The following is a 23,817-nucleotide window of genomic DNA, read 5'->3' as shown; positions in this document are numbered from 1 at the left end:
AGGACATACAGAACATCCCACAGCAGGATCCCATGGATCTGGAGTTATAGGTGGTTGTGAGCCACCCACCATGGGTGCTGGGAACTGAACCCTGGTTTCTGCAAGAGCTTCAAGTGTTCTTAATAGCTGAGCCATCTTTCCAGACCTTTCTATAACTTCTTAAGTAGGTTTTGCTGAATGGGTGTAGTAATTCAGAACCAATGCAGCAGAAGGAGCAGAGCCCCAGCCAGCTGTTCAGTCCTCTACTAGCTGGATAACCTTGAACAAGTTGTTTCTTCCCACTTAGGAAATCAGGGAGAGTGAGCTGGGTTCCAGGGGCTGTCAGTAAGGAGAGAGAGAAAATAGATTCTAAGTGCTATGCAAATGCCCAGCAGATTGCAGCCTGACCCCCACCCCCACCCCACCCCCACCCCCGGCCACTTGGTTTGTTCTTGAAGTGGTCAGAAGAAAGTCTTATGAGTTACCAGCATTGAAGTTTAGAGTTTCACTTATGAGTTCAGAGTTTTGGAGATTAGTGAGTGGTCAGACAACCTGGTCCCCATTATGCACATTTCTGCAGGAACCATCTCAGAGGCTGCCCCCAAGAGACATGTTTATTTTGCCTTGTCCCAACCCAGCCTGCTGCTAATTGACACTTGTTTGTATTAATAACAGTTTAAAATATCTTAGGTCCTTTTGGAAGCTTTTGTGTGACACTGTTTTCAAGCCCCGGTATAGCTGCCTAGGCTGCTCACAGAATGTCTTCCATCAGCAGTGCTGAAGTTAGACTAGGCGTTGTAAGAGATGAACCCAGAGTTCTTGGGGTGCTGCTTCTCACAGGTTACTTAACTTTATGGCAAGAACGTTTAACATGAGTTAAACTAACATATGTGTGTGCCTGTCGAGGTCCGAGTGCTCGCCACTTTCTTATTTTCTTTGAGACAAGTCTCTTACTGGACCTAGAGTTCACTGATTCAGCTAGATTGGCAGGTGGTGGACTCCCAGGAACTGTCTTTGTCTCCTCACGGCTCTGGGAGTACACACACCATGATGCCTGTTTCTCATGTGGTGCTGGGGACTCATATTTAAGTTCTGGTATTTGCGTGGCAAGCACTTTACTGACGGAGCCATCCCACAGCTCCCTTATCAAGCTTTTAAATGCATGATGCATTATTGTTGCCAATATGCCGGTGCCTCACAGATCTCTTGAACTCATTCATCTTGTAGGCCAGCGTGCTCTCCATGTGCTCCAGAGCCACCTGTAAAACTAAAACTTTATTCCTCTTGAATTCTTCCCCTTCTGTCTCCCTGCAGACATCGTCCCACCCTCTGCTTCTATGAGTTTGATGATTTTAGATGTTTCATAAAGAAGTGGAATCATGTAGTGCTTCTTTTCTTTTCTATACCCATTTCATTCTACAACATGTAGAATGGTGTCCTCAAAGTTCAGCCATTTTGCTATCTATTGCCAAATTTCCTTAGATTTTAAAGGCTGAATAATATGTGTATATACCCATTTTCTTTTTTTAATTCTGCATTTCTTATTGGCATATATTGATTATACATAACAGATTTCACTATGACATTTTCATACATGCATATAAACTGTTTTGTCATATTCACCCCTATTATACTCTCTTGTCCCATTTCACTCCTGATGATCTGCTTCCTTTTCCCAGCTTGCTCTGCTCTGCTTTCATTTCCTCTTTTATTTTCTCTAATAGCCAGGGAGGTTCAGTAGAGCTGTGTACAGGAGCACAGGCCCCTTCTCAGTGGCTACACCACTGAAGAAGATGTTCTCTCTTTCCTAGAATATCACTGCCAATAAGTCCTCATAGAGGACTGTGCCCTTCGGAGCTGGAGCCTCTCCTCCCAGCTACCATTAACTGTCTCTATGTCATCAGGGAGGGGCGGGGCTCAGGAGCCCCTCTGACTCCATGATAGATTGTTGGTGGGTCAGGTCTTATGCAAGTCATCACAGCAGTTATGAGCTCATGAGTGCAGTGACCATGTCACACTTGGGACGTGGTTTTCCATATCACACCACTCCATCCTCTAGCTCCTAACATTTTTCCTGCCTTCTCTGTGATGTTCCTTGAACTTTGAAAGGGATGATGTAAATGTCCCATTATGACCAAGCATTCAGTAATCATTTATTTATACCCATTTTCTTTATTAATTCATCTGCTAGTGTGCAGACTGCTAAAGGACATTTTTACCAATTGTAGATTTGCATGCAGCTGTAAGAAGTAATTCGGAGAGATTGTGCCTTCAGAACTACAGTACCTGACCACAAGCAGGACACAACAGACAAGTCCTGGTTTGCAGCTTAAGCAAAAGCACAGAACAGATGGTTACTGGCCACCTCTGAGATGAGCCCTCTGTTAGATGGATCTCAGGGGGTCTACCCTTTCTCCCCATGGCCTCCTCTTGGGGCAGAGGCCCAGCCTCCACTGTGAGAGACACACCCACTTGTATTGTGGTTGTATGAGTGGCTGAACTAAAAGAGCTGGCACAGAGAGTCTGGCTTCTCTGTGGGTGTGAGATCAAAGCCCCACCCCCTGATGCCTGCAGTTGGAGATCCTGCAACAGTTGAGAAGATGACAGTCATCCGAGACTTGTTTATCATAGTCCTGTGTGCGTGCCCCTCCTTCCCCGTGAATGAGGACAGTCTCCTGTTGTTTCCTGCCTGGCTCGGATGTGGTTGATTAGACTTGTTTTAAGTTTCTTGGTCTTTTTTACCCTACTTTCTTCTTCCTGTAATTTGTAGATACGTTACTGGTATTGCTTCATTTTTACCAGCAGACCTTGCACAAACCCAAACCAAAATTGGAGAGAAATAGAGGGGAGACAGAATTATTCTGAAGGCTATAATTTAGGGTTAAATTTAACAGACATCAGCATAGGCATATGAATGTCTAATTGACATTCCTGTATATGACCATCATATGGCTCCTGCTGAGGACTAGATCTCTCTGGGATGCTGATGCAGAGCATGCGGTTCCTCTTAGAGGACACATGCTGTCTTAGTTACTTTTGTGTTCCTGTGAAGAGGTAGCACGGCCAAGACAACTTATAAAAGAAAATGTTTAATTGGGGCTTGCTTACAGTTTCAGGTTAGTCCATGAACACTATGGCGGGGAGGAAGGTGGCAGGCAGGCAGGCAGGTCACTAGAGCAGGAGCTGAGAGCTTACATTTTTATCTGCAAGTTGGAGGCAGAGAGAATGAGACAGGGCCTCGTGTGGACTTTGAAACCCAAAGCCCACCCTCAGTGACACACCTTCTCCAGTAAGGCCACACACCTCCTAATCCTTCCTAAATTGTTCCCCAACTGGGAACTAAACATTCACATACATGAGCCTATGAGGGCCATTCTCATTCAAACCACTGCATATGCCCAAGAACTTCGCCTCCTCCAATGTTTGCAAAGTGAATATGGGTTGGAATTGGGGATATGCTTCATGATCTGTAGGTGCTCCCTGCCACCCAAAGACAGAGTTACTATGTAGTCCAGGCTGACCTTTAACTTACTGTGTAGCACAAGCTGGTTGGTCTTGGATTCATCATCTTTCTAATTTAACCTCGAGTGCTGGAATTACACATGTGTACCCCCCCATGCCCTGCAGAGTACTTTTTTTTTTTTTTTTTTTTTTTTTTGAGACAGGATTTCTCTGTGTAGCTTTAGAGCCTGTCCTGAAACTCCCTGTAGACCAGGCTGGCCTTGAACTCACAGAGATCCGCCTGCCCCTGTCTCCTAAGTGCTTGGATTAAAGCCTTGCCCCGCCGCAGCCACCACCACCTGGTGCTGCAGAGTACTTTAAGAAAGATCTTTTTCCATCTTTTTTCAATGGCACAGCTTCCTTAGTCTTTGCATTCCTTATGCATGCACCCCATGACCTCACTGGCTTTCCACCCTTGTGAGCACAGAGAGGCCTGTGCCCTCGTATGGCTTGCTAGATAGCTTCAAGGGTACTCGGTGCAGGAATAAACGAGGCAGTGGCTGCAGAGGTAGCAGAGTCACAAGGGCTCTTATGGCTTCCTTGTGAAGACTGTCAGAGCAGGGAATCACTTTTGAGTCCACCCTGTGAGGTTTGGAAGAGCCTCAGCACGAGCTGTTTCTTGTGCTAGTCGCATGCTACATGCAGAGGTAGCCAAGGGCTCTGGGACAGAACAGCAGTCCTAGGTTTCTCGGCTTGAGTTAGTCTGCATCTCCAGGCCTCGGTCTCATTGCCTGTACAAGTAGAGTTACAAGCATGGCTTTGTAGTGAGGATTCCTTGCTGTGAGCAGTGTTTGTTCTTAAGTCTAGCACCAGTTACTGCGAGCATGGTAGACGAGGCTGTTCAATAACCTCACCCCTTCTTCGGGATCTACCTCCATGGGCTGGCACTCTGTCGTCCATACTGGAGCATTTTCAGCAGGTACCTGGGGAAGCACTTCAGAACCAGGCAAAGGCGGGATAGGGAGAAGCATCAATAGTGACAACAGTAACAGAGGCCACCAAGACTAGAGTAAACACTGGTGACAGTGAGCTAAGCCCTCAATGTTCCCTCTGAGCTCTCCAACTTAGCCACCAGGTTTCACCTCTAGATGGCGCAAATATTTTACACTAATGTATGTGCCAGGACTGGCTAGCTGTGAGTTGAGAACTTGAGCTAAGAGACATTCCCTGGTCTGCACTGAGCCATTGGCGACCTCTTCCATGTGATATCTCACGTAAGAGACCAGAGCAGGGACAGACCCCCAAGACACTGACTGCTTCTGCTGTGTATGTGCTGCGCCTTGGCTGGGTTTTATTACCCGAGTGGCCTCTCTGTGGGTGCTTACAGTTTTTAACAAGACTTTGAGTTACTGTAATATGGGTCAGTGGGTCATTCTAGGCACTGGAGACACACCAGTGAGTAAATCCAGGACCCTGCCTCCTAGGAAGAGAGAGAAACAGTGCCATCTGTAGCAGCCATCACAGCAAGCAAAAAGAAGGCTCCAGGAAAGCAGCAGCCAAGGAGACAGGATAAGTCACAGTAGGGTGTTCCTAGCTGGCCCTTCAGTGGTAGGAAGGTGACCTGTGAACCTAGACTTGAAGGATAGGAGAGAGGGAACCATGGAGGTACCTGGAGGAAGAACACCTTGGTCAAAATGAATAGCCGGTGTAAAGGCCCCAAGACATGATATATCTGGAGTTGGAAGAACAGTGAGTGGTGTGGCAAGATGTATTAAGTGGAGATGAGGTTGGTGAGGGCATGTGGCACCTGTGGGCCACTAGAGGACTCAGAAGCTGGTGCAAAGCGACCTGGGGCCCTTTCTCTATCAGAATGTTCCCAGTGCTTGACGTGGTTTCTTCGAGGAAGTGACTTGAGATAACAGCTCCCAGGGAAGGAATCAGACACCACCTGTAACAAGGCACAGACATCTTATTTGTCAGTGCCAGAGTCCTTGAACAAAGAAACCCCTGAGCTCTGGCTTGGTGTCTTACCTTCTAGGGGATTGGGGGACAACCACTGGGTGAGAGGGGCCCTGCTTCCTTCCTAGAGACACATGCCCCTCTGGGCACTCTACAGACCTGGTGCTTGTTTGTAGAGGGCCATCAGTTCCTCTTCATGCCTGAGGGGAGTGCAGCTCTCCTAATTGGGGATTGAACCAGTTTCTAGAACATTCTGATGCCACATGGTCAGCAGATGCTAACTGACTTGAGATTATTGTTGCTGACCACCTGCTGGGCTCTCAACACCTCATCCTGGAATGCCTTCCTTGTAGCCTGCAAACAAATTTTGAAGATTTGTTCTTTATGGTCCAGGGAATGATCTACAATGCCTTGATTTCAGCTTTGGATGTGAGAATTTGTTAAATATATACCAAACAGAATTAAAAGAATCAATAGCAAGTAGTAGATAGAGAAGCATCAGATAGATGGCAAAACATCATCTAGTCAGGGACTTACAACATCCAGCAGAGACCATTGGAGTAGCCTAGTTGTGAGAGCAAACAAAAGCAACATCAAGTTGAGGACTTAAAACATCCAGTAGAAATAGACTGGGGAAGCCTCAGTGAGGTAGCCAGCAGGAGTTTTCCTAGGTGGAGCAGAGCATCCCCTCAGGTGAGGCTTCCGAGTAAAAGAAAAATAGTAGCAGATAGTTATGAACATCATCAAATTGAGTACATACAGTCATCCAGCAGAAGTGACTTGGGAAGCTTGCTGAAACAGACTAGAATTCCCAGTTCAGACTTTGGGGCAGAGGGGAGCATTCTCTTCATGAATGAGTCCCAGCTTCCCATTCCTTTTGTAGGCACTTTTATGTCATGGGATAAACAACAGTAACTGTGGTTAGAAATAGTTGGCTTTTTAGCTGTTCTCAAGGGCACAGTATTCTTACTCTTGGGCTCTTTTATTGTCCCTCCCTGTCCCTGATAGAGAGACCAGGGGCCTTAGAGAACACTTGAAATAAGTGTACTGGGACAGGAGAGCCCTCCTTGTTCCCAGAGCTGGCTTTCAGCAAACTTAAACAGCACATAGCAACTCACCAACATGATGTAGAAGACAGAGGTCACATTAAACAGCTGCATTTGCTGAGACTCATGTTGCAGGCCTGCAGTCCCACTTCTTCTAGATGCTTTGAAGCAGGAGGATTAAGAGTTCAAGGCCTGCCAGGCTGCAAAGTAAGACCCTGTGTCAAAATAAAAGGTAAAAAGAGGACTGAGAATATAGGTCGATGCTAAGAAGAACTTTACTCATTCAAACTGAGTGCCTGAGTAGTTGTAACTGAATTAATGTCTTGGGGTATCCCTTCTGCAAGGAGGGCCCAGATGCATGCCTAGTCTTACTTTGAGCATTTACTGAGCACTTACACAGTATAGGCTGCTGCTGTGCTGGCCACAGGGAACCCAGAATGAATGAGAGTCCCCATTTAGACTCTCTGGGATGAGGGACAGACAGCAAATGAGCATACACTTGTAGATGTAAGACCTGGCTCTCAAGGACTGGAGATAGTTTCAGGAAGAGACTTAGGGAAGTCCTCCCAGAGGAGGTAGCCTCGGGCTTACAAACTTAGGTCAGGGAGCTGAGTCTTCTAGGAGCTGGTGGGCGAGGGAGCTAAGTCAAACACTGGGATAGAAGAGAGGCTAGTCTGTAGGGCTGGCAGAGGGGCCACTTTTGACTTCATAAAAGGCATGGCACTTCTGACTCATACTTCCCTCCTGGGGAGCAAAGTAGTGCTATGTCCCAGTTTCCCCACAAGGAAGTCCAGGGTTATAGAGGTTGAATGTTTGTCCCTTTGGGACTGCTAGTGTTGAGCTTGAACCTGGGCAATGTCCAACCAGGCCTTTTCATATGCTGTGATGGTCATGTCCAGTTGGATGAGATGGAAGAACACAGTGCCCTAGGCTGACAGAAGTAACAGGCAGCACTGCCCAGGAGTTGATGATGCTTTCTTAGAGAGCAAGAGTAAAAACACTCTTCCTAAAGAAATGCCAGTTAACCACTTAGCATGCCGTTCTTTAATGAGGGGATGTGGGATATTTTCTTGGATTGATTGAAGAGGCTGGTTTGAAATTCATTACTCTCACAGGCATTTATTTGCTCTTGTTTGAATGCAAGACACGGTGCCAGGCACGGCAGTAGAGCTAGGCTCGGAATGGGAGGAAGATGAGAGAGCAAGAGATGAGGCTGGTCCCCTGTAGTTCTGATCACAGGTCCTAGGCTACTTCCCAGGAAGCATTGTCTGATATTATCTGTTGCCTATCTAAGCATGGAGCCTGGAGTCCCTGAGCTCTGCAAGTCTGTTCTGATTCCAGGTGAGTGCTGCATCCCTGCTCTTAGTGGACATAGCCCCCAATAAATTCTCCAGCCTTTTCAAATCATCTCCCTGATGTAGCTGCAGTCACACATTCTGGATGCATGATAGGGCTTGGGTTCAGCCCTCCTGTCCTTCAACCCCTCAGCATGGAACATGTTTGTGCTGTTTGATGTCTGCTTGCTAGTCACCTTCTTCTGGAATGAGAATAGTCTTGCCACGGCCAGTAGCTGTGGTACCTTTGGTTACAGTTGGTGTAAACCTAGACCACTGTGGCCTCTGTGAGTTTTAGTCTCTGTATATATTAGATTCAAATGCAAAATGAGGACTAGAGTGTTGTTAGCTCAGTGGTCAAGCATTTGCCTGGCATGTATGAGGCCCAGAGTTCCATCCCCAGCTCTACAAAAATAATCAATCAATCAATCAATCAATCAATCAATCACAAGCTTTTGTTCTACATAGTACTTGCTTTTCCTGTTAACCAGATGTGCACTTGACTTAAGCTGTTTATTGGCTTATAGACCAGGTCTCTCCAAGTAGCCTAGGCTGACCTTGACTCACAGTCCTCCTGCCTCAGCCTCCCATGTGCTGAGATTATAGGTATGTACCCCACACCCATATCATGGCTTAGTCTCCTTCAGTGCTTCTGAAGGCTGGCCTTTTGGGTAGTGTAGCAAGTGCTATGGAAAGGAGTGGAGGTCTGCTGGGGCCTGGTGCCAGGCTTTCTGGATTCGTTCTTCCTGTTAGAGTGTGAGGTGACTGAAGGCAAGTGTGCAAAGTACTCAGAACAGTGTGGAGCTCAACCAAGTACTCACTAGTATTAGGGGAGAGGCACTCCCTGGAAAGAGTGACAGAAGATGTGGCTGCCTCTTGTACTTCTCAGCAGTCCTCAAGGGAGAAGCTGATGTGGTGGCCGTGGTGGATGTGGAAACTGAGGCCCGCAGAGGGCATAGTTACAAGCAGTAGCCAGGAGTTGGCACTTACCAGGGAGATGGACCTGAACATGTGTTTCCCTCCTGGCTTTGCATTCTAGGACCTGTCAGTCCCAGCCCAAAGTGGGGGTCGTGCAGGTCAGTCAGCAGCTCAGGAAGTGCATTACCCAATGGGCCAGCTCACTAACCTGGACCTCACTCTTTAGCATCTATATCCACTGTTCTCAACCTGTGGTCATGACCCATTGAGGGAGGTCAAACAACCCTTTCACAGGGTCACACATCAGATATCTGATATTTACATTATCAGATATTTACATTATCATTTTAATATCAGATATTTACATTACAATTCATAACAGTAACAAGATTACAGTTAGGAAATAGCAAGAATAATTTTATGGTTGGGGATCACCACAACATGAGGGACTGTACTAAAGGGTCTCAGACTTAGGAAGGTTGAGAACCACTGATCTACATGGATTCCCACTCCAGCAATGGGGCTGACCAGAGTTCCATAACTCTTCCTCATCCATGGACCTTTAGATGTTTCTAGCAATTGCTAGATGGCTGCATCTGTAAAGGCTTGAAATTTCCCCACTCCCTGCCCCCACCCTCAATACTTAGCTATCCAGAGAAGTAGATTCCCTTGGAAAATTCTCAAATTCATGATTGTTTTTCTTTTTAAAGACAAGATCCACTCCGGGTGGTGGTGGCGCACGCCTTTAATCCCAGCACTCGGGAGGCAGAGCCAGGTGGATCTCTGTGAGTTTGAGGCCAGCCTGGGCTACCAAGTGAGTCCCAGGAAAGGCGCAAAGCTACACAGAGAAACCCTGTCTCGAAAAACAAAAAAAAAAAAAAAAAAAAAGACAAGATTCAGTCGGCCCGGAACTCACTATATAGACTACCGCTAACTAACTAACTCATAGAGATCTGTCTACCTCTGCCTTCTGAATATTGAGATTAAAGGCATGCACCATTACACCCATCTGAATTCATACTTTAAAAAAACAAGAGCTTTTTTTTCCCTTTGAGAATGTCACACAGTGATTTTGATCATAGTGAGCCCTACTCCTCCCCTTGAGTAATTCTGGCAGTTGATTTTTCTCTTTATGTTTTTCTTTTGAGACTGGGAAGGCAAGGGTGGTTGTTGTGCTGCATGTGTATTGTTTGTTACTCTCTGCAGAAACTTCTCTCTGTCTGCCTTCCTTCCTCTCTTTCTTTCTGCTACTGCCTTCTCCTGCCCCACCTAATCCCCTAGCTCCAGAGTGGGGGGGTCCAGCCAAGAGTACTCACTCAGGCATGCTGGGCAAGGGTTCTACCACTGAACTGTAGGCCCAAATCTGAAGGAACTTTCTACCCATGATTTCATTTGATTCTAGAAGGCCAGAATTCCTCTGCATGAGTTTTAGACAAAGAGATGAGGCAGTTGTGTGGCTTCTGGCACCCCCAGGGCCTTTATGTTACTTTCCTCTACTCTTGCCAGTTGTTCTGAACGTTAGAGCCCTTAGAGCTTAGGGAAGACTTGCCACAGCCACCTGTGGGGACCTCTGTCCTTAGCTTGAAGCATACAGCTGTTGGTTGTGTGCTTTGGCCTCAGTGTCTGTGTCTGATAGCCGTCGCCCTGTGTGGCGTGCTCTAATACTCACTGCAAGCAGATGGTGATGGGTGGAAGCAAGCCACTTCATCTTGAGATCATCTCCAGGAGAGTGCAGCCCAGGGCTGCACTTGATCACCCAGCATCTTGCTTGAGCTCTGATGGATGCTGTCTGTCAAGCAGTGCATGCTCAGAATGCCCATTTTCCAACTCTGCAATATATTAACTGGGTTTCCTGGATAGTAGAATCATGCTTCAATTTATCTGTCATTTTTGTGGTTGAATAATCCAAAATGGGCAAATAAAAATGAATGTTTGTATTTGGATTCTAATTTAGCTCTCAAATGGGTTTTATTTTGGACATTATTGAAATTAATCTGTTTTCCTTGAGCACATTCCACTTATTGGCAAGGTACAGTTTCCCTCCCCCTCCAGAATGTACTTAGTGGCTCTTGGGGCAAATTCATAAGATAGATAATCCATGCCAAGATAATGGAAAAGTTTATTCTAAAACTTGTTTTAGATGACAGATTGATGTCTGAACATTCAGAGCCTGGAAAGATAACACTTCAATCAAAATCCTGACCCAGACAAATCTATTTCCTTTTGTCTTTGCTCCTTTTTAGATGAGTGTATTTGCATGGATATACTACTTTTTTTTCCTCCTGAGATGGAATCTTGTTCTACTCAGGCTGGCCTTAAGCTCCTGAGTTCAAGTGATTTTCCCGCCTCAGTCTCCTGAGGTGTGCACCCCATGTGCACATGCCCTACCCACCCTGCCCCCTTTCTGAGAAAGCGTCTTTTGTGTAGACCAGGCTGGCCTTGAACTTGCATTGTAGCTGAGAATAGCTTGAGCTTCTGGTCCTCCTGCCTCCATCTCTCAAGTGCTGGCACTACTACATGTGCCACCATCTCCAGTTTGTACATACACATTTTAAAGTACTCTAAACGTGAAACTGCAGTGGCTTCTGGGGAAGGTACTGCCATTTGAAGAAGCACTTGGGCTTCCAAGCTGACGGAGTCTCTGCAGTTCCAGAACTAGGTAAGAGTAATTGAACAAATTCAACCCTTCCAAGCCTTGATCTTCCTCACCTGTAAAATAAACCCGTAATTTCTGTATACCATAGTTATAAAGACAGAGAGATGGGAGTATGGGACATGAACACTGGTGGCAGGGGCCTTTCTCATTTCTCTGAGGCCTCTGCCTTTCTCTGCCTAGAGAAAACATTTTCCTTTGGAGCGGGTCTGACTTTGGCTCATTGCTGACACTTAGCAAGTTCCCTTACACAGAGAGCTGGCACATGACCAGTTTGCTTTTGTAATAGCAAGGCATGCTGCTATCCTCCTTCCTTAGACATGTAGCATTTTACTCACTACAAATAAAAGTCAATAAACTGGCCACAGTGATACAAGCCTGTAATCCTATTGTTTGGGAAGTAGAGGTAGAAAGATCGGGAGTTCAAGGTTATTGTCTACTACATAGCATGTCTGGGGCCACTTGACACCTGTCTCAAACCTCCCCCTCTAAAAAATGGTACTAACAATGCCAGTTTGTTGTCACTGTGATAGCAGCTATGCAGGTAGTGTGTAGACCTGAGGCTCTGCCGCCTCCTGGCTTGGTGACCTTGGGAAGATCGTTCAGTATTCCCAAACTGCTTCCTCATCTAAAAAGTGAGGACAGCAGTGCAGCCTCACGGGGTTGCTGGTGACTTTGAGTGAGATGATACAGTCTGAGCTCAAAACAGGTGGTACAATCAGAGCATACTGGAATTTTTGCTGTGTGGACAATTGATGCTGGTGTGGCAAAAGGCAGCATTTCTTGTGCACATGTGTACATGTACATTCTGAAATGTGATACTAAGGAGGGGACCTAGGGCCTCACACATACCAGGCAAGCACTCTACCACTGAGCTATATTCTAGGCCTTCCTTTTTCTTGAGATAGGGTCTCACTGAGTTGCTTAGCTTGTTCTGGAACTCACTCTGTAGCCCAAGCAGTCCTTGAACTTGAGATCATCCTATCTCAATCTCTTAAGCAGCCTGGATTATAGGCTTTCACCACCAGGCCTAGAATAGCAAGTCATAAATGGTAGCTGATGTTTTAGCCACTTCATAGTGAAGGAGAGTGTTGGTAAAAGTCCTGCCACCAACTCAGGAGTAGTGTTAGTTGTTTTGGAAGTAACTTGCTAAGGCAGGACCTCTGGCAGTTGTGAACATCCATTGAGATTGTAGCATCCCAGTTTATTCATTGCCTTTCTTGGACTCACCCAGGCCAAGCCCAGCATCCGGTGCTTCATTAAGCCCACTGAGACACTCGAGCGGTCCCTTGAGATGAACAAGCACAAGGGCAAGAAGCGGATGCAAAAGAGACCCAACTACAAAAACGTTGGGGAGGAGGAGGACGAGGAGAGAGGGCCCGCTGAAGATGCCCAGGAAGACGCTGAGAAGGCTAAAGGTACAGAGGGTGGTTCAAAAAGCATGAAGACAAGTGGGGAGCGTGAAGGTGAGTGTACCCGGGAATGGCCCTTTCACCCACGCCAAACCCTGCAGTCAGCAAGGCTTCTATGTCCTCTGTCTTCCTCCTGCTCTTTGTGTGTTCCCTGGGTGCTCTGCTCATTCAGCACCCACCAGTGCACCTCATTCTGTCTGGACAGCCCAACCATTCAGAGGCAGCTGTGGACTGTGTCACAGCAGACCTAGTGCAAGTCCTACCCCATGTGACCTGGAGCAAGGTTTCCTACATGTAAAAAGATAGTCACACATCATGGTCACTTTATAGTGCATTACCAGAGTTAAATCACACAGTGCATTTGGCCACCTCAGAACAGTACCAGACCCTTAGGAAATGTTCTAGAGGTGTTTGATGTTGCTGCTGCTGTTGTTACTGTTGCCATCTTCATTCACTATTATGACTGCTGTTCTTACTCCTGCTAACTTGGGAGTATGATTTGTGTCCAGTGCACTATGGGAAGGGAAGGGAGCCCAGGTTTTGTAAGATGATATGTCTTTCATTGCTGATGGATCATTGGAGTCACATGGTTAAATACAGCCTCCATATTCTCCAATCAGATTTTACAAGTCCCATCTGTTCAGAGTGAGGTACAACTGTGTGGTGTATATACCCTCGGTGAGCAGAAACCTGCCTTCTACTCTTGCCCTGGCAGGATTGATCCACCTTCCTCTCTTCTCCTCTCTTGTGTAGATGCTAAAACCCTCTGGAGCTGGAGAACATTTGGTCTGGGATTCAAAATACTTGAAATAGCATGTTGTTTTTATCTGGACTAGGCTCACGGCCTCTTAGATGGAGCCTCCAGCCAGAGCCCTTGGGAGTTGGTGTTAAGGGACTGCTTGGTGGTGGTGGAGTCCGAGTTCTGCTGGCTGGAGGGAAGATCCCACACCTCCTGGGACAAAAGCAACCTCTATGGAGCATCCCAGCTGAGAGCTATGAGATTGGGGGAACATTGTGCTGACGAGCCTTATGGACCCTGGGGCTAGGAGTGGTGACTCTAAGCCTCCCAGTCCTAACCTAAGTGGCTGACACAGTCACGCAGAGCTTTGCACCAACCACTGACTAGGGTAGTGGTTGTCAACCTTCCTAATGCTGTGACCCTTCAATACAGTCCCTCATGTTGTGTGACCCCCAACCATAAAATTACTTTCATTGCCTCTTTATAACTGTAATTTTGCTACTGTTATGAATGTAATGTAAACATCTGATATGCATGGTTTTCTGATATGCAACCCCTGTGAAAAGGTCATTCAAATCCCCAGAAGATCGTGACCCACAGGTTGAGAACTGCTGGACTAGAGGCTTGTTTGCTTTTGAGAACTGTGTGCTAGTCTACAGCTAATGTGTACCCTGTCATCCCTGTTGACTCCCATAATGAATATCATGGCAACTGTCAGTGAATGCCATAATCATATGTCAGTGAGTCTTACCAAAATGTTCCCTGGTGGCCCAGACTTCCTAAGGCCAAGGGCTCTGGCTGCTTTTATTTATGTACATTGTGCTTTTGGGTTTACTTGGCACCTTTGGTTCCTGGAACCCTTTCCTGTAAGTATCACTTTGGTGGGGAGGTTGAGGAACAAACACAAGGTAAGTCATACTCACTTGAACTTGCTTATTTTAGGTTATGTTAGGGATTTCACTAGCTGGGAAGAAAGTTATCAGCTCACACCGCAGGTCTAGCCAAGGTGCAGTGGCATAGAGCAGGATGGGTACATGGATATCTGTATCTTGTTTGCACACTGTGTTCTTGTCAGTTTCATCTTGGAAAGATACTCCTGCTTTTGTTGCAGGCCTTTTAAGGGATGTTCTTCAGTCAGCCGTGGCTGTGACCAGCAGTGGTATGGATAGGTCAGGTTTGGCCCCAGACCCTAATATAATTGTCAGCCAGATGACCCAGTCCCGATTGAAGCTGCTACATCCTTTAGGCTGCTGGGCTTAGAGTGTGGGTCTGGCGCTGAGTCCTGCCTCTGCACAGGGGAAGACACTGTTATCAGCCACTAGGGTTTCCCAGGCTACCCAGCCAGATTGTGCCAAACAGGGCCCCAGGGTTTCCCCAGAGGCCAGCCGAAGCAGCTGACACAGACTTCATAGCTCAGCCAAGCGTGGCTTCTCGTGACCCTCCTGGCCATTTTGCTGCCCTTGTAATTTCTCAAACATACTAAATCATTCGAAAACATGATGGGCTGTCATTTCCCACTCAGTTCACCATAAATATATAAAGTGTCCACAGGCCTGGCCAGTGTACTGACATTCTGAAGCTTTCTAAAGGATATATCTGATATTTTAGTCTCAGGTTTGAAGGTGCTGCTAAGGAATGTTTACCCTTATTCTGCATCTATGTTTAGACAAAAACTACAGCTGTTAAAATCCTGTCACTTGGAAAGGTGTCAGTTTCCTTCATTCTTACTGCAAACGGGATGTTCATTCATATAGATTATGCAGGGACCCCTCGCCAGGCCTGGATCATGTGTCTGCAGTGCTCTTTCCTAAGCTCAGAGTGTGTGTATCAGCAGTAGGGATGAGAGTGTTGGGCGCTGTGTCCCCGCTGCTCCTCTTCTCCCTTGTGTGCTGAGGTGGCTGGGGCACTTGCTTCTTCCTCGTGTTCTTCCTCCTTTCATCGGGCCTGCATCTAGGAGGTGATTAGCAGTAGGGTTGTGGCAGACACAGGTGTTGGCACTCACCCCCCCCCCCCCCCCCCCCCCCCCCCCCCCCCGTGTCTGGTGCCCCTCTTGAATTCTCTGTATAGAAGGTAGGGTAAAGCAGAAGAGTAAAAAGGGGCATCTTACGAGTCACAGTTTGCCACAGCTTAATTTGAATGTGGCATCAATGGGTTTTTTATAACGTGGCACCCAGAATTCACACTTCCTCTGCACTTAAACCCAGACAGTGAAGGTGTGTGAAATGAATGTGTATCTCTACCCATCCTCCTCCATTCCCAGTGTACAAAGACATTTGCCATCCCTTGGTTCTTGAGTCCTGAGTGACTTGTTCCGAGGCCATGAGATCATCAGCACCTCCTTTCAATTTCTGCAGAAATGGACGGTTAAAGAAAGACAAAGGATGATGGCATCATCCCTTACTTAGCTGGAGAAGCTGTGCCCAAGAAGTCAGACAGCCCCGGCACATGCTTGTCTCTTAGCTGGCCCTTCAGCTGGACGGGACAGCCACCTGCTTTTGGACTTGCTTAGAGCAGTATCTTAATAATGAGAGCTGCCAGAGAGATGGTCTCCCTCCACCTCCTCCTGGGAACAGCAGGTGGTGCTGCTGTTTGCCCCTGGGACGAATAAGGATTGGCTGGCTAGCCCGACCTTTCCAGCTCTCTTCCCCAAATCTCACAAGGGCCTGCAGTGAGGGCAGAAGGCAGCACTGATGGCACCTGCCTAGTCAGTTGGGGTTGGGGGTCCCTGGGGCTTTGATCCTCAGCTTTGCCCTTTTTCGAGATCTCTTCTGGAATGAAATGGAACCTAACCTCATTCTTGACTTGTCTTTGAGATATTCAAGTCTGAGTCCCAGTCCTGCCCTTGAGCAGCATGGTAATTTTGGGTAAGTTGACACTCGACTACACATGTCCACCTGTGGAGGGCCTTCCTGATGCTCAGCCTAAGGCTGTTACAGTGAGAATTCCCATGCTGCAGCATTCTGCTGCTCACACAGTAGCAGCCCAGGTTAAGATGGAGGGCAGAAGCGTAGAGGACAGACTGGGTACACTCTGGGCCTGCACCTTCCACAGTTTCTCCAGGCCTTCCTTCTTTCCTTCCTTCCTCTGTTCCTTGTATATATGTTTGTGTATATGTCTCTGCATGCAGACCACAGCACACATGTTGAGGTCAGAGGACAACTTGGGTGTCTCTCCTCACCTTCCACCTTGTGAGACAGGCTTTTGTGTTTTGCCACTGTGTACACCAGACAAGCTGGCTGGCTAGAGAGTCTCCTGTCTCTGCCTCTTATGGCATGATGAGAGCATAGGCATTATAGACACAAGCTACTGAGTCTGGCTTTACATGCACTTGAAGTGTGCGAGTCAGCAGTGTTAAGAGTGCCTGCCTTATGTATCTCCAGTATTCTTTGCATCCTGCAAAACTGAGGGATTTGAACTTGGGTCCTTATACTTGCATGACAATTGTGAGTATGGGGGCTAATGGGAGAGAAAGGGACTTGGTGGGCCCAGGTTTTGTAGTGGAGAGAGTCTGCTTGTACTTTTCATGCAGACTTAACAGAAGAGTGGAGAGCTGTTAGGGCAAACCCTCTGAAAACCCGCAAGACCACTCTGCTGAGAGGTATGAACAAGCAACAAGCAAAGGAGGGGTACACACTCCTACCTGCTCCTGCCATTGCCCTGGCCAAGTTCACCTTGAAACACTGCTCCAGAGTCAGCCAATCACAGCCCTCTCTGGTTACCTAGGTAACCAGGAGCATGTCTTTCCCCTTCCCTTGACCTTCTTGTGAAGACCTCCCTCCCTCGCCCCCCCCCCCCCCCATTGTCTGTCTTTCCGTGGTTTCTGGAATAGAGAATCCAGATTGAAGAAATACTTGGATTGTGAAGTCAAAGACTACTGTGATATGCTGCCTGCCGTTTCCCCGAAAAGCACTTCCTCTACCAAATATTAATCAGATTGGGGTGTACATCATCCTAGGCGAGTCAGGGAAATACTGCTATTACTTGAAAAATCCGCATGTCAGAGGCTGGGGGAGCTCCAGGATGTGGCCAGAGTTGTCATATCAAGAAATCAGTGTTTTGTGTCCTGACCTTCACAGCTCTCCCAGTACTGCCGTCACTTGCATGGTACTTGGGAGATAAAGATGTCCTTGCCTGTTGTGGTTCCTTTCTGTCTATCTTTTCTCTTTCTACTTCCTCCTCCACTTTCTTCTCTTCCTCTTCTTCTTTTGTTTCTTTTTTATTGTGATAAAATAGTGGAAATTGAAACTTACTATCTCCACCTCTTTGAAATGTACAAGTCAGCAGTGCTAAGGGGGCCCCATGTTGTATATCCATCACTGTCATCTCCAGAACTCTTTGCTTTCTGCAAAACTGAGACTCCACCCCATTAAACAGCTCCCTCTTCTCCCTGCCTCCCACCCATGGCAACCACTCTTCTGTTGCCTGTCTTCATGGGCTTGACTGCTCTCCTGTAAGGAGCCATAGTGGAACCCTATAGGGGTTGAGGACATAGCCCAATTGGTAACAGGCTTGCTGAGAGCTTAACCTCCAGAAACCCTGCGTTTTATTTTATTTTATTTATTTTTGAAAATGGCACTCTTGTAACTCCAGCATGAGGGAGGCAGAGACAGGCTGGCTCACTGGCCAGTCAGCCCAGCATACCAAAAAAAAAAAAAAAAAAGGACAGCTCAATGGTGGCTCACACCTTTAAACCCAGTACTCAGGAGGCAGAGACAGGCAGATCTCTGTGAGTTTGAGGCCAGCCTGGTCTACAGAGCAGTTTCCAGGACAGCCAGGGATACACCGAGAAACCCTGCCTGTCTGAAAAAAACAAACAAACATAAATAGTACACTGGTGCTCTTACCATTCAAACAGTCTAGACATATACAAACTAGAAAAATTTGAACTACCTTTTCAAAGTATGGGAGGATTTCATCATCAAATAAAAGTAATAAATACCTGAAATGAAAAGATAAATATAAAATAAACAATGACTATGGATTCAGCGGAGCTATCTGACAGAGCCACATTAGAAAGTGGGAAGGAGACTGTCCAACCCTGCTCAAGCCTGTTTAGTCAGGATACTGGCTGTGTGCTCAACTGGGTGCTGGGTGCTGCTGGGGATAGAGTTTGGTGCTATAGACAGGGCAGAAAAGTCACTGCCGGGCTCGTGTGTGCTGGGTTTGTCAGAGCTGCGATAGACTCGTGCGTGGTTACTGCTTCCCTGACTGGAGCAGAGCTGAAAGAAAGACGCACACACCTGTTCCTGAGGAAGAGCAGCAGGAGCAAGTCACTCCGCTTCCCAGTCCGTGGAAGAGCTTTTATGTAAAGGTTAAATTTATTTCAGAAATCATTGTGTAAAACAATCAGACATGAAGAAAGCTTTTAGAATGAGCTTCTAAAATAAATAATTTAAAGTTTTTTTTAATAGGAGGACAATAGCATTACTATAATAGTGCTAAATCTTCCTGTTCTAAAATTAACTCTCTCAAGATTGTTACTGATACATCTTTGCTTTTAAATTTTATTTTTATTTTTTATGTGTATGTCTGTGTGTCTCTGTGAGGGGTTGTACTGAGGAGTACAGGTGTCCATGGAAGTGAGTAGAGGGTGTCTGATCCCCTGGAGCTGGAGTTATAGGCGTTTGTGAGCCCCTCCATGTCAGTGCTGGAAACTGATCTCAGGTCCTCTATACAAGCAGTATGACCTTTAAACTTATGAGCCAATTCTGTGCCGTTTTCTTTTTAAAGAACAAGTTGAGGATTTTTTTTTTCCAAAATGCTTTGGATGACCAGCTTTTCATATTTTGAAATAAATATTCCAAATACTGAAAATAATGAGTTGTTCTCTTGGGGATGGAACCCAAATATAAATTTTAAATTCACTTGTTTTTCATATATTCCTCATACACAGAGCCTGAAGATTTTTTTCAGCTTTCTGTATTTATTTGAGTAGAGGGTGGGTGTGGGTGGTGTATGCAGGTGCATGTACCACACAGTATGTATGTAGAGGTTGGAGGACAGCTGTGGAGTGGGTTTGTCCTTCCACCTCTTTATGGGTTTTTAGGATTGAACTCCCAGGCTTATGTGGCAGGCACCCTTACTGCTGAGCCATCTCACTATCCCTAAAGATAATATTTTACCATGCTGTAAATAATGTTCACATGAAACCACTTTTCATAGTATGGAATTTCCCACATGATGCATTGTATCAGCTCTCAAAGGTTTGGATTTGGAAATGGTTTGAATTTTGCATTGTTGGATTAAAGACTGTGCTAAAGCACATTAGAAACTTGATACTTTAATTTTTTAAATTTTCATTAAATATTTTGTAGCAAAAACAAACAATGATGACAAAAAAAAAACCCCGTTTGTTGTTTTCTGGTGATTCTGGGGTGGGCCCAGGGTCCTGCATGCATGAGCAAGTGCCCACCCTGATGTGTGCCTCCTTGCCCCCAGAAGAGCTGTGGACTCTAAATGTCCTTGTTTAATGATGCTCACAGTAACATAAAGTTCATTGCAGAGTTCTTCAGCACCAGTGAAACATGTGCCTGTCCTTGCCCTGGGCATCTGGGATGAAAGGACTGTGAACAGGCTTCTGTCTGGGCTTGCAGGAATGCCATGGCCAGCAAGCTGGCAGAAGCAGGCTCCTCCCATTCTCACCATCCCCTCGGTCACTGTCTCTTCCTCTGGCTCAGATTTCTTTTGTTGTCTTCTTGGGCAGTCGCCTTCTCTTAGCATCAGGGATTTCTGGAAGCAGTTGCACGCGATGGACTCTGCCTCTCTGCCCTTGTCAGCGACAACACTTGTCTTAGCTGTCTACCAAGTAAATCTCGTTTACTGTCCCGATGCACTCTTGTGCCCTCCTGGGAGTTTTCCTTCCTCGTAGTTCACTTTCCGGCTTGACTGCACTTGAAGTGCCCCAGCATGTGTCCTAGTGTCCCAGAGAGACAGCGGGATAGACATACACTCTTGCTTACAGCCGTGCCAGCCCTGTTTCTTCAAGGGGCCTGAGAGACCAGCAGTCCAGGTCCCAACTTAAGGTCTCCTCTTTGTGATCTCTCCCAGGGCCCTCGGTGTCAGGTGGACTCTGAGATGGTAGCAGTGGCTGTGCAGAGCTGACTTTGTAGGCCAGGTTTCAGGACCTCTTAGATGCTTACTGATGGAGTTACCTTTTAAAATGCACATTACTACATCTCTTCATTCATCATGTAGATGTTTGCAGAGATTTTGTATTTATACTGGTTTTGAGTATATAGTGGTAATTTTTCAAATGTTTTATTTAAAAGTAATTTCAAATTTAAGAAAAGTCATGAAACAAAAATAGTATAAAGAATACTCTTGTACCCTTTACCCAGTTTCCTATTTGCTCTTTTCTACCTTTTGAATTTTTGTGTTCTCCCTCTGTCTTTGTCTCTGTCTGTCTCTGTCTCTCTCTATCCCCCCACCCCCTTGCCCAACACACACGCATGCACACGCATGCACACTTGTTAAAGTCATCTAATAGCCTTTCCTCCCAAAGCCTTAGTGTGTGTTTGCTAAGAACAAGGGGTTCTTTCTTAACCCCACTACCATCAATCAGTTCATAGCTCTTTCCTGTCTGTGCTCCTGTTGTCTCTGTTGGCCTAAAAATGTCCTTTATTGCACATGCTAATAACTCAGTACATACTTCATGTTTTTGAGACAGAATTTTGCCAGTGTAGCACAGAATGGCTGGAAACTCAGTCTGCCTGCATCGGTCTACCTAGGTTGAATGGTAGAACCATTCACTGGTTCTAGTGAAATGGTCCTCATTGGCTCTGTCTGATTGAGGGTCTGCCTTCTTGGCTGAAATGTGGATTAGGTGATACTATGGCTTTGTCAGGATGTCACATTGGTTGTCCCTCTAACTTTCCCAAGCAGTATTTATTTTGGTCACCTAAAAGCTGGCCTACTTCTCCACTGTAGAATTACTCTTTTTAAGTTCCACACAGCCCCTAGGAAGACACTTGTAAGTCATGAACTTCTTCAGAATTTCCCTAAATTGGGCACTTATTGCTAATTCTTACCTGATCCAGTGTTTACCATGACTGTTACAAAACAATGGCCTTGTGGCAGCCTGGTGTCCATGTTTAACAGTTAGTCCTTGTCATCCCACTGTAACAGGGTCCCTTCTCATGTTTTTTTTTTTAATAGTTTATATTCCACTAGTATATTTAATTACTCTGGTGTTCAAATTGTCTCAAAGTTGGCCCTTGCAAATCCTTTCAAGCTGGCTGTGGTGTGTTAAGCCCCTGTCATTTTGGGGTCAGTTTCTGATACAAGAAGATACTTATTCCATGCTCATCTCATCTCTGCCATGCCTGGCGCTGGCCAGTCTTTGAAAAGTACTGCTTCTCTGTGGCCGATGGTTTGCAGGACTGAGATCTGCACACTGAGTGGCCTCATTGCTCCTGCAATGACTTGTTTTTTGGACCTTTCAGTGGTCAGAGCCAGGACATATATGCATCATCCATCCATCCATCCATCCATCTATCTATCCATCCATCCATCCATCCATCCATCCATCCATCCATCCATCCATCCATCCATCCATCCATCCATCCATCTATCTATCTATCTATCTATCTATCTCGTTTTTTGAGACAGGGTTTCTCTGTAACAGCCTAGGCTGTCCTGAAACTCATTTTACAGACCAAGCTGGCTTCGAACTCACAGAGATCTGCCTTCCTTTGCCTCCCAGGTGCTGGGTTTAAAAGTGTGCACCACCACTGCCCTGAAATGCATCATTATTTTAACTTGCACACAAATACACACATACAAATATTCATGTACATGTTTTAGAGAGTGTAAAGATTGTACTGATTTTCAGTTTTGGCCTATTTCCTCATTTCTTGGCTTCTCCATTATATTTTTGTCCACAGTTAAATCCTTGGTCTTCTCTACAACACAGTTATTTTCTGAGACCTGTAGTAAGCCAAAACAGCTTCAGAATTACATCACTCAATTATTTGTCATTCTGTAAATAATCAGGGGAGCATTTGTTTGTAATACTTCTTCATCTGCCACTCCACCCCAATATTTCATGTGTCTCTTAAACTTGTGTGTATAGGCAACTCTTCGTCCATATGCTACTTGGGTTGACCCACCCCCTTTCTACCTTCAGGGTAGGTGTGGCATTCACTTTAAACAAATTTGACATTTCCCTTTTTGTTCTATTTAGTGTTCTTATTGATACAATTTCATATATTTTTTTGTTTTTCAATTTAATACATTTGTACAATGTATCTTGATCACATCCAACCCAATCCCCCCACACACACATAATTTCCTTTTAAAAATACAGTGTTTTAACACTGAAAACTACAGAAAGAAGAATCCTTCACTTCCACATGCCTTCCATTCCACCTTATCTCTCATCCACTTTGCTAAATTATCTTCTCTCCCCTCCCTCCCTCCCTCCCTCCCTCCCTCCCTCCTTCCGTGTGTGTGTGTGTGTGTGTGTGTGTGTGTGTGTCTGTGTGTGTGTCTGTGTGTGTGTGTGTGTGTTGTAAAAATAAGCAGATTTAGCTAGGTGTGGTGGCACACACCTGCAGTCCCAACACTGGGGAGACTGAAGTGGGATGATCTCAGGTTTGAGGCCAGTCTGGGCTACATAGTGAGACACTCTGTCAAAAAAAAAAAGTCAAATTTGTGTTTCTTTGCCTTTCTTTTTGCTCAAGGGGCAGGGCAGTGTGATAGACACATTTCTGATACCTTCCTCTCTTATGAATAAAAATCCATCACCGTCCCAGTGGTTCTGAGGAAGTGTCATAGCAAGCAGGCATGGCAGCAAGAACATCTGAGAGCTCACATCTTGAGCCCCAAGCAGCAAGTGGAGAGAGTGAACTAGAAATGGCAGCTGGTTTTTAGCTGGGAGGCAGAGGAGGGCAGGTCTCTGTGAGTTCAAAGCCAGCTTGGTCTACAGAGTGAGGTTCATCCCAGTGACCTACTTCCTGTAGTAAATCAGCACTGCCTAACCCTGTCCAAACATGCCACAGACCAGAGACCAAGGATTCCAGTGCCTGAAACTGTAGGGACACAGTTATCCCTCCCCCTCCCCACCAAGTCCTGTATAGTCTCAGTACCTAACAAAATCTTCCAGGCTCCGAGGACCTTATCAGGTTAAATGATGGCACAGCATCTTTAAAATGCGACCATTAGGCCTGGGAAGATGGTTCAGCAGGTACAGGTGCTTGTTGAGCAAGCCTGAGGACATGAATCCACATACCCAGTAGTCAAGCAGAAGGCCACGTATGCTTTTGCAAATGACGGTAACTCGATTGCTGTGCGGGGCAAGGCAGGGGGATCAATAGGGCATGAGACTATGTCTTCAAGA

The 23,817-nt window shown here is 46.1% G+C and overlaps 1 protein-coding gene across 19 annotated transcripts in view; it reads left to right on the top strand.

Moving 5' to 3' along the window:
* Positions 1 to 23,817, top strand: part of Clec16a (C-type lectin domain containing 16A) — a 223,379-nt gene that overhangs the window by 43,912 nt on the left and 155,650 nt on the right. For 10 of the 19 annotated variants that reach the window (XM_076577859.1, XM_076577855.1, XM_076577866.1 and 7 more), the window contains exon 10: positions 12,565 to 12,796. In XM_076577859.1, coding sequence (XP_076433974.1) covers positions 12,565 to 12,796 — 232 coding nt within the window. The remainder of the gene's footprint in view (positions 1 to 12,564; positions 12,797 to 23,817) is intronic. The other 9 variants (XM_076577861.1, XM_076577868.1, XM_076577857.1 and 6 more) reach the window with 1 other exon arrangement.

The sequence above is a fragment of the Peromyscus maniculatus genome, chromosome 8 (assembly GCF_049852395.1).
Source record: "Peromyscus maniculatus bairdii isolate BWxNUB_F1_BW_parent chromosome 8, HU_Pman_BW_mat_3.1, whole genome shotgun sequence".
Classification (NCBI taxonomy): Eukaryota; Metazoa; Chordata; class Mammalia; order Rodentia; family Cricetidae; genus Peromyscus; species Peromyscus maniculatus.
Note: the sequence above shows the minus strand (reverse complement) of the source record. Positions and strands in the feature narration are given on the sequence as shown.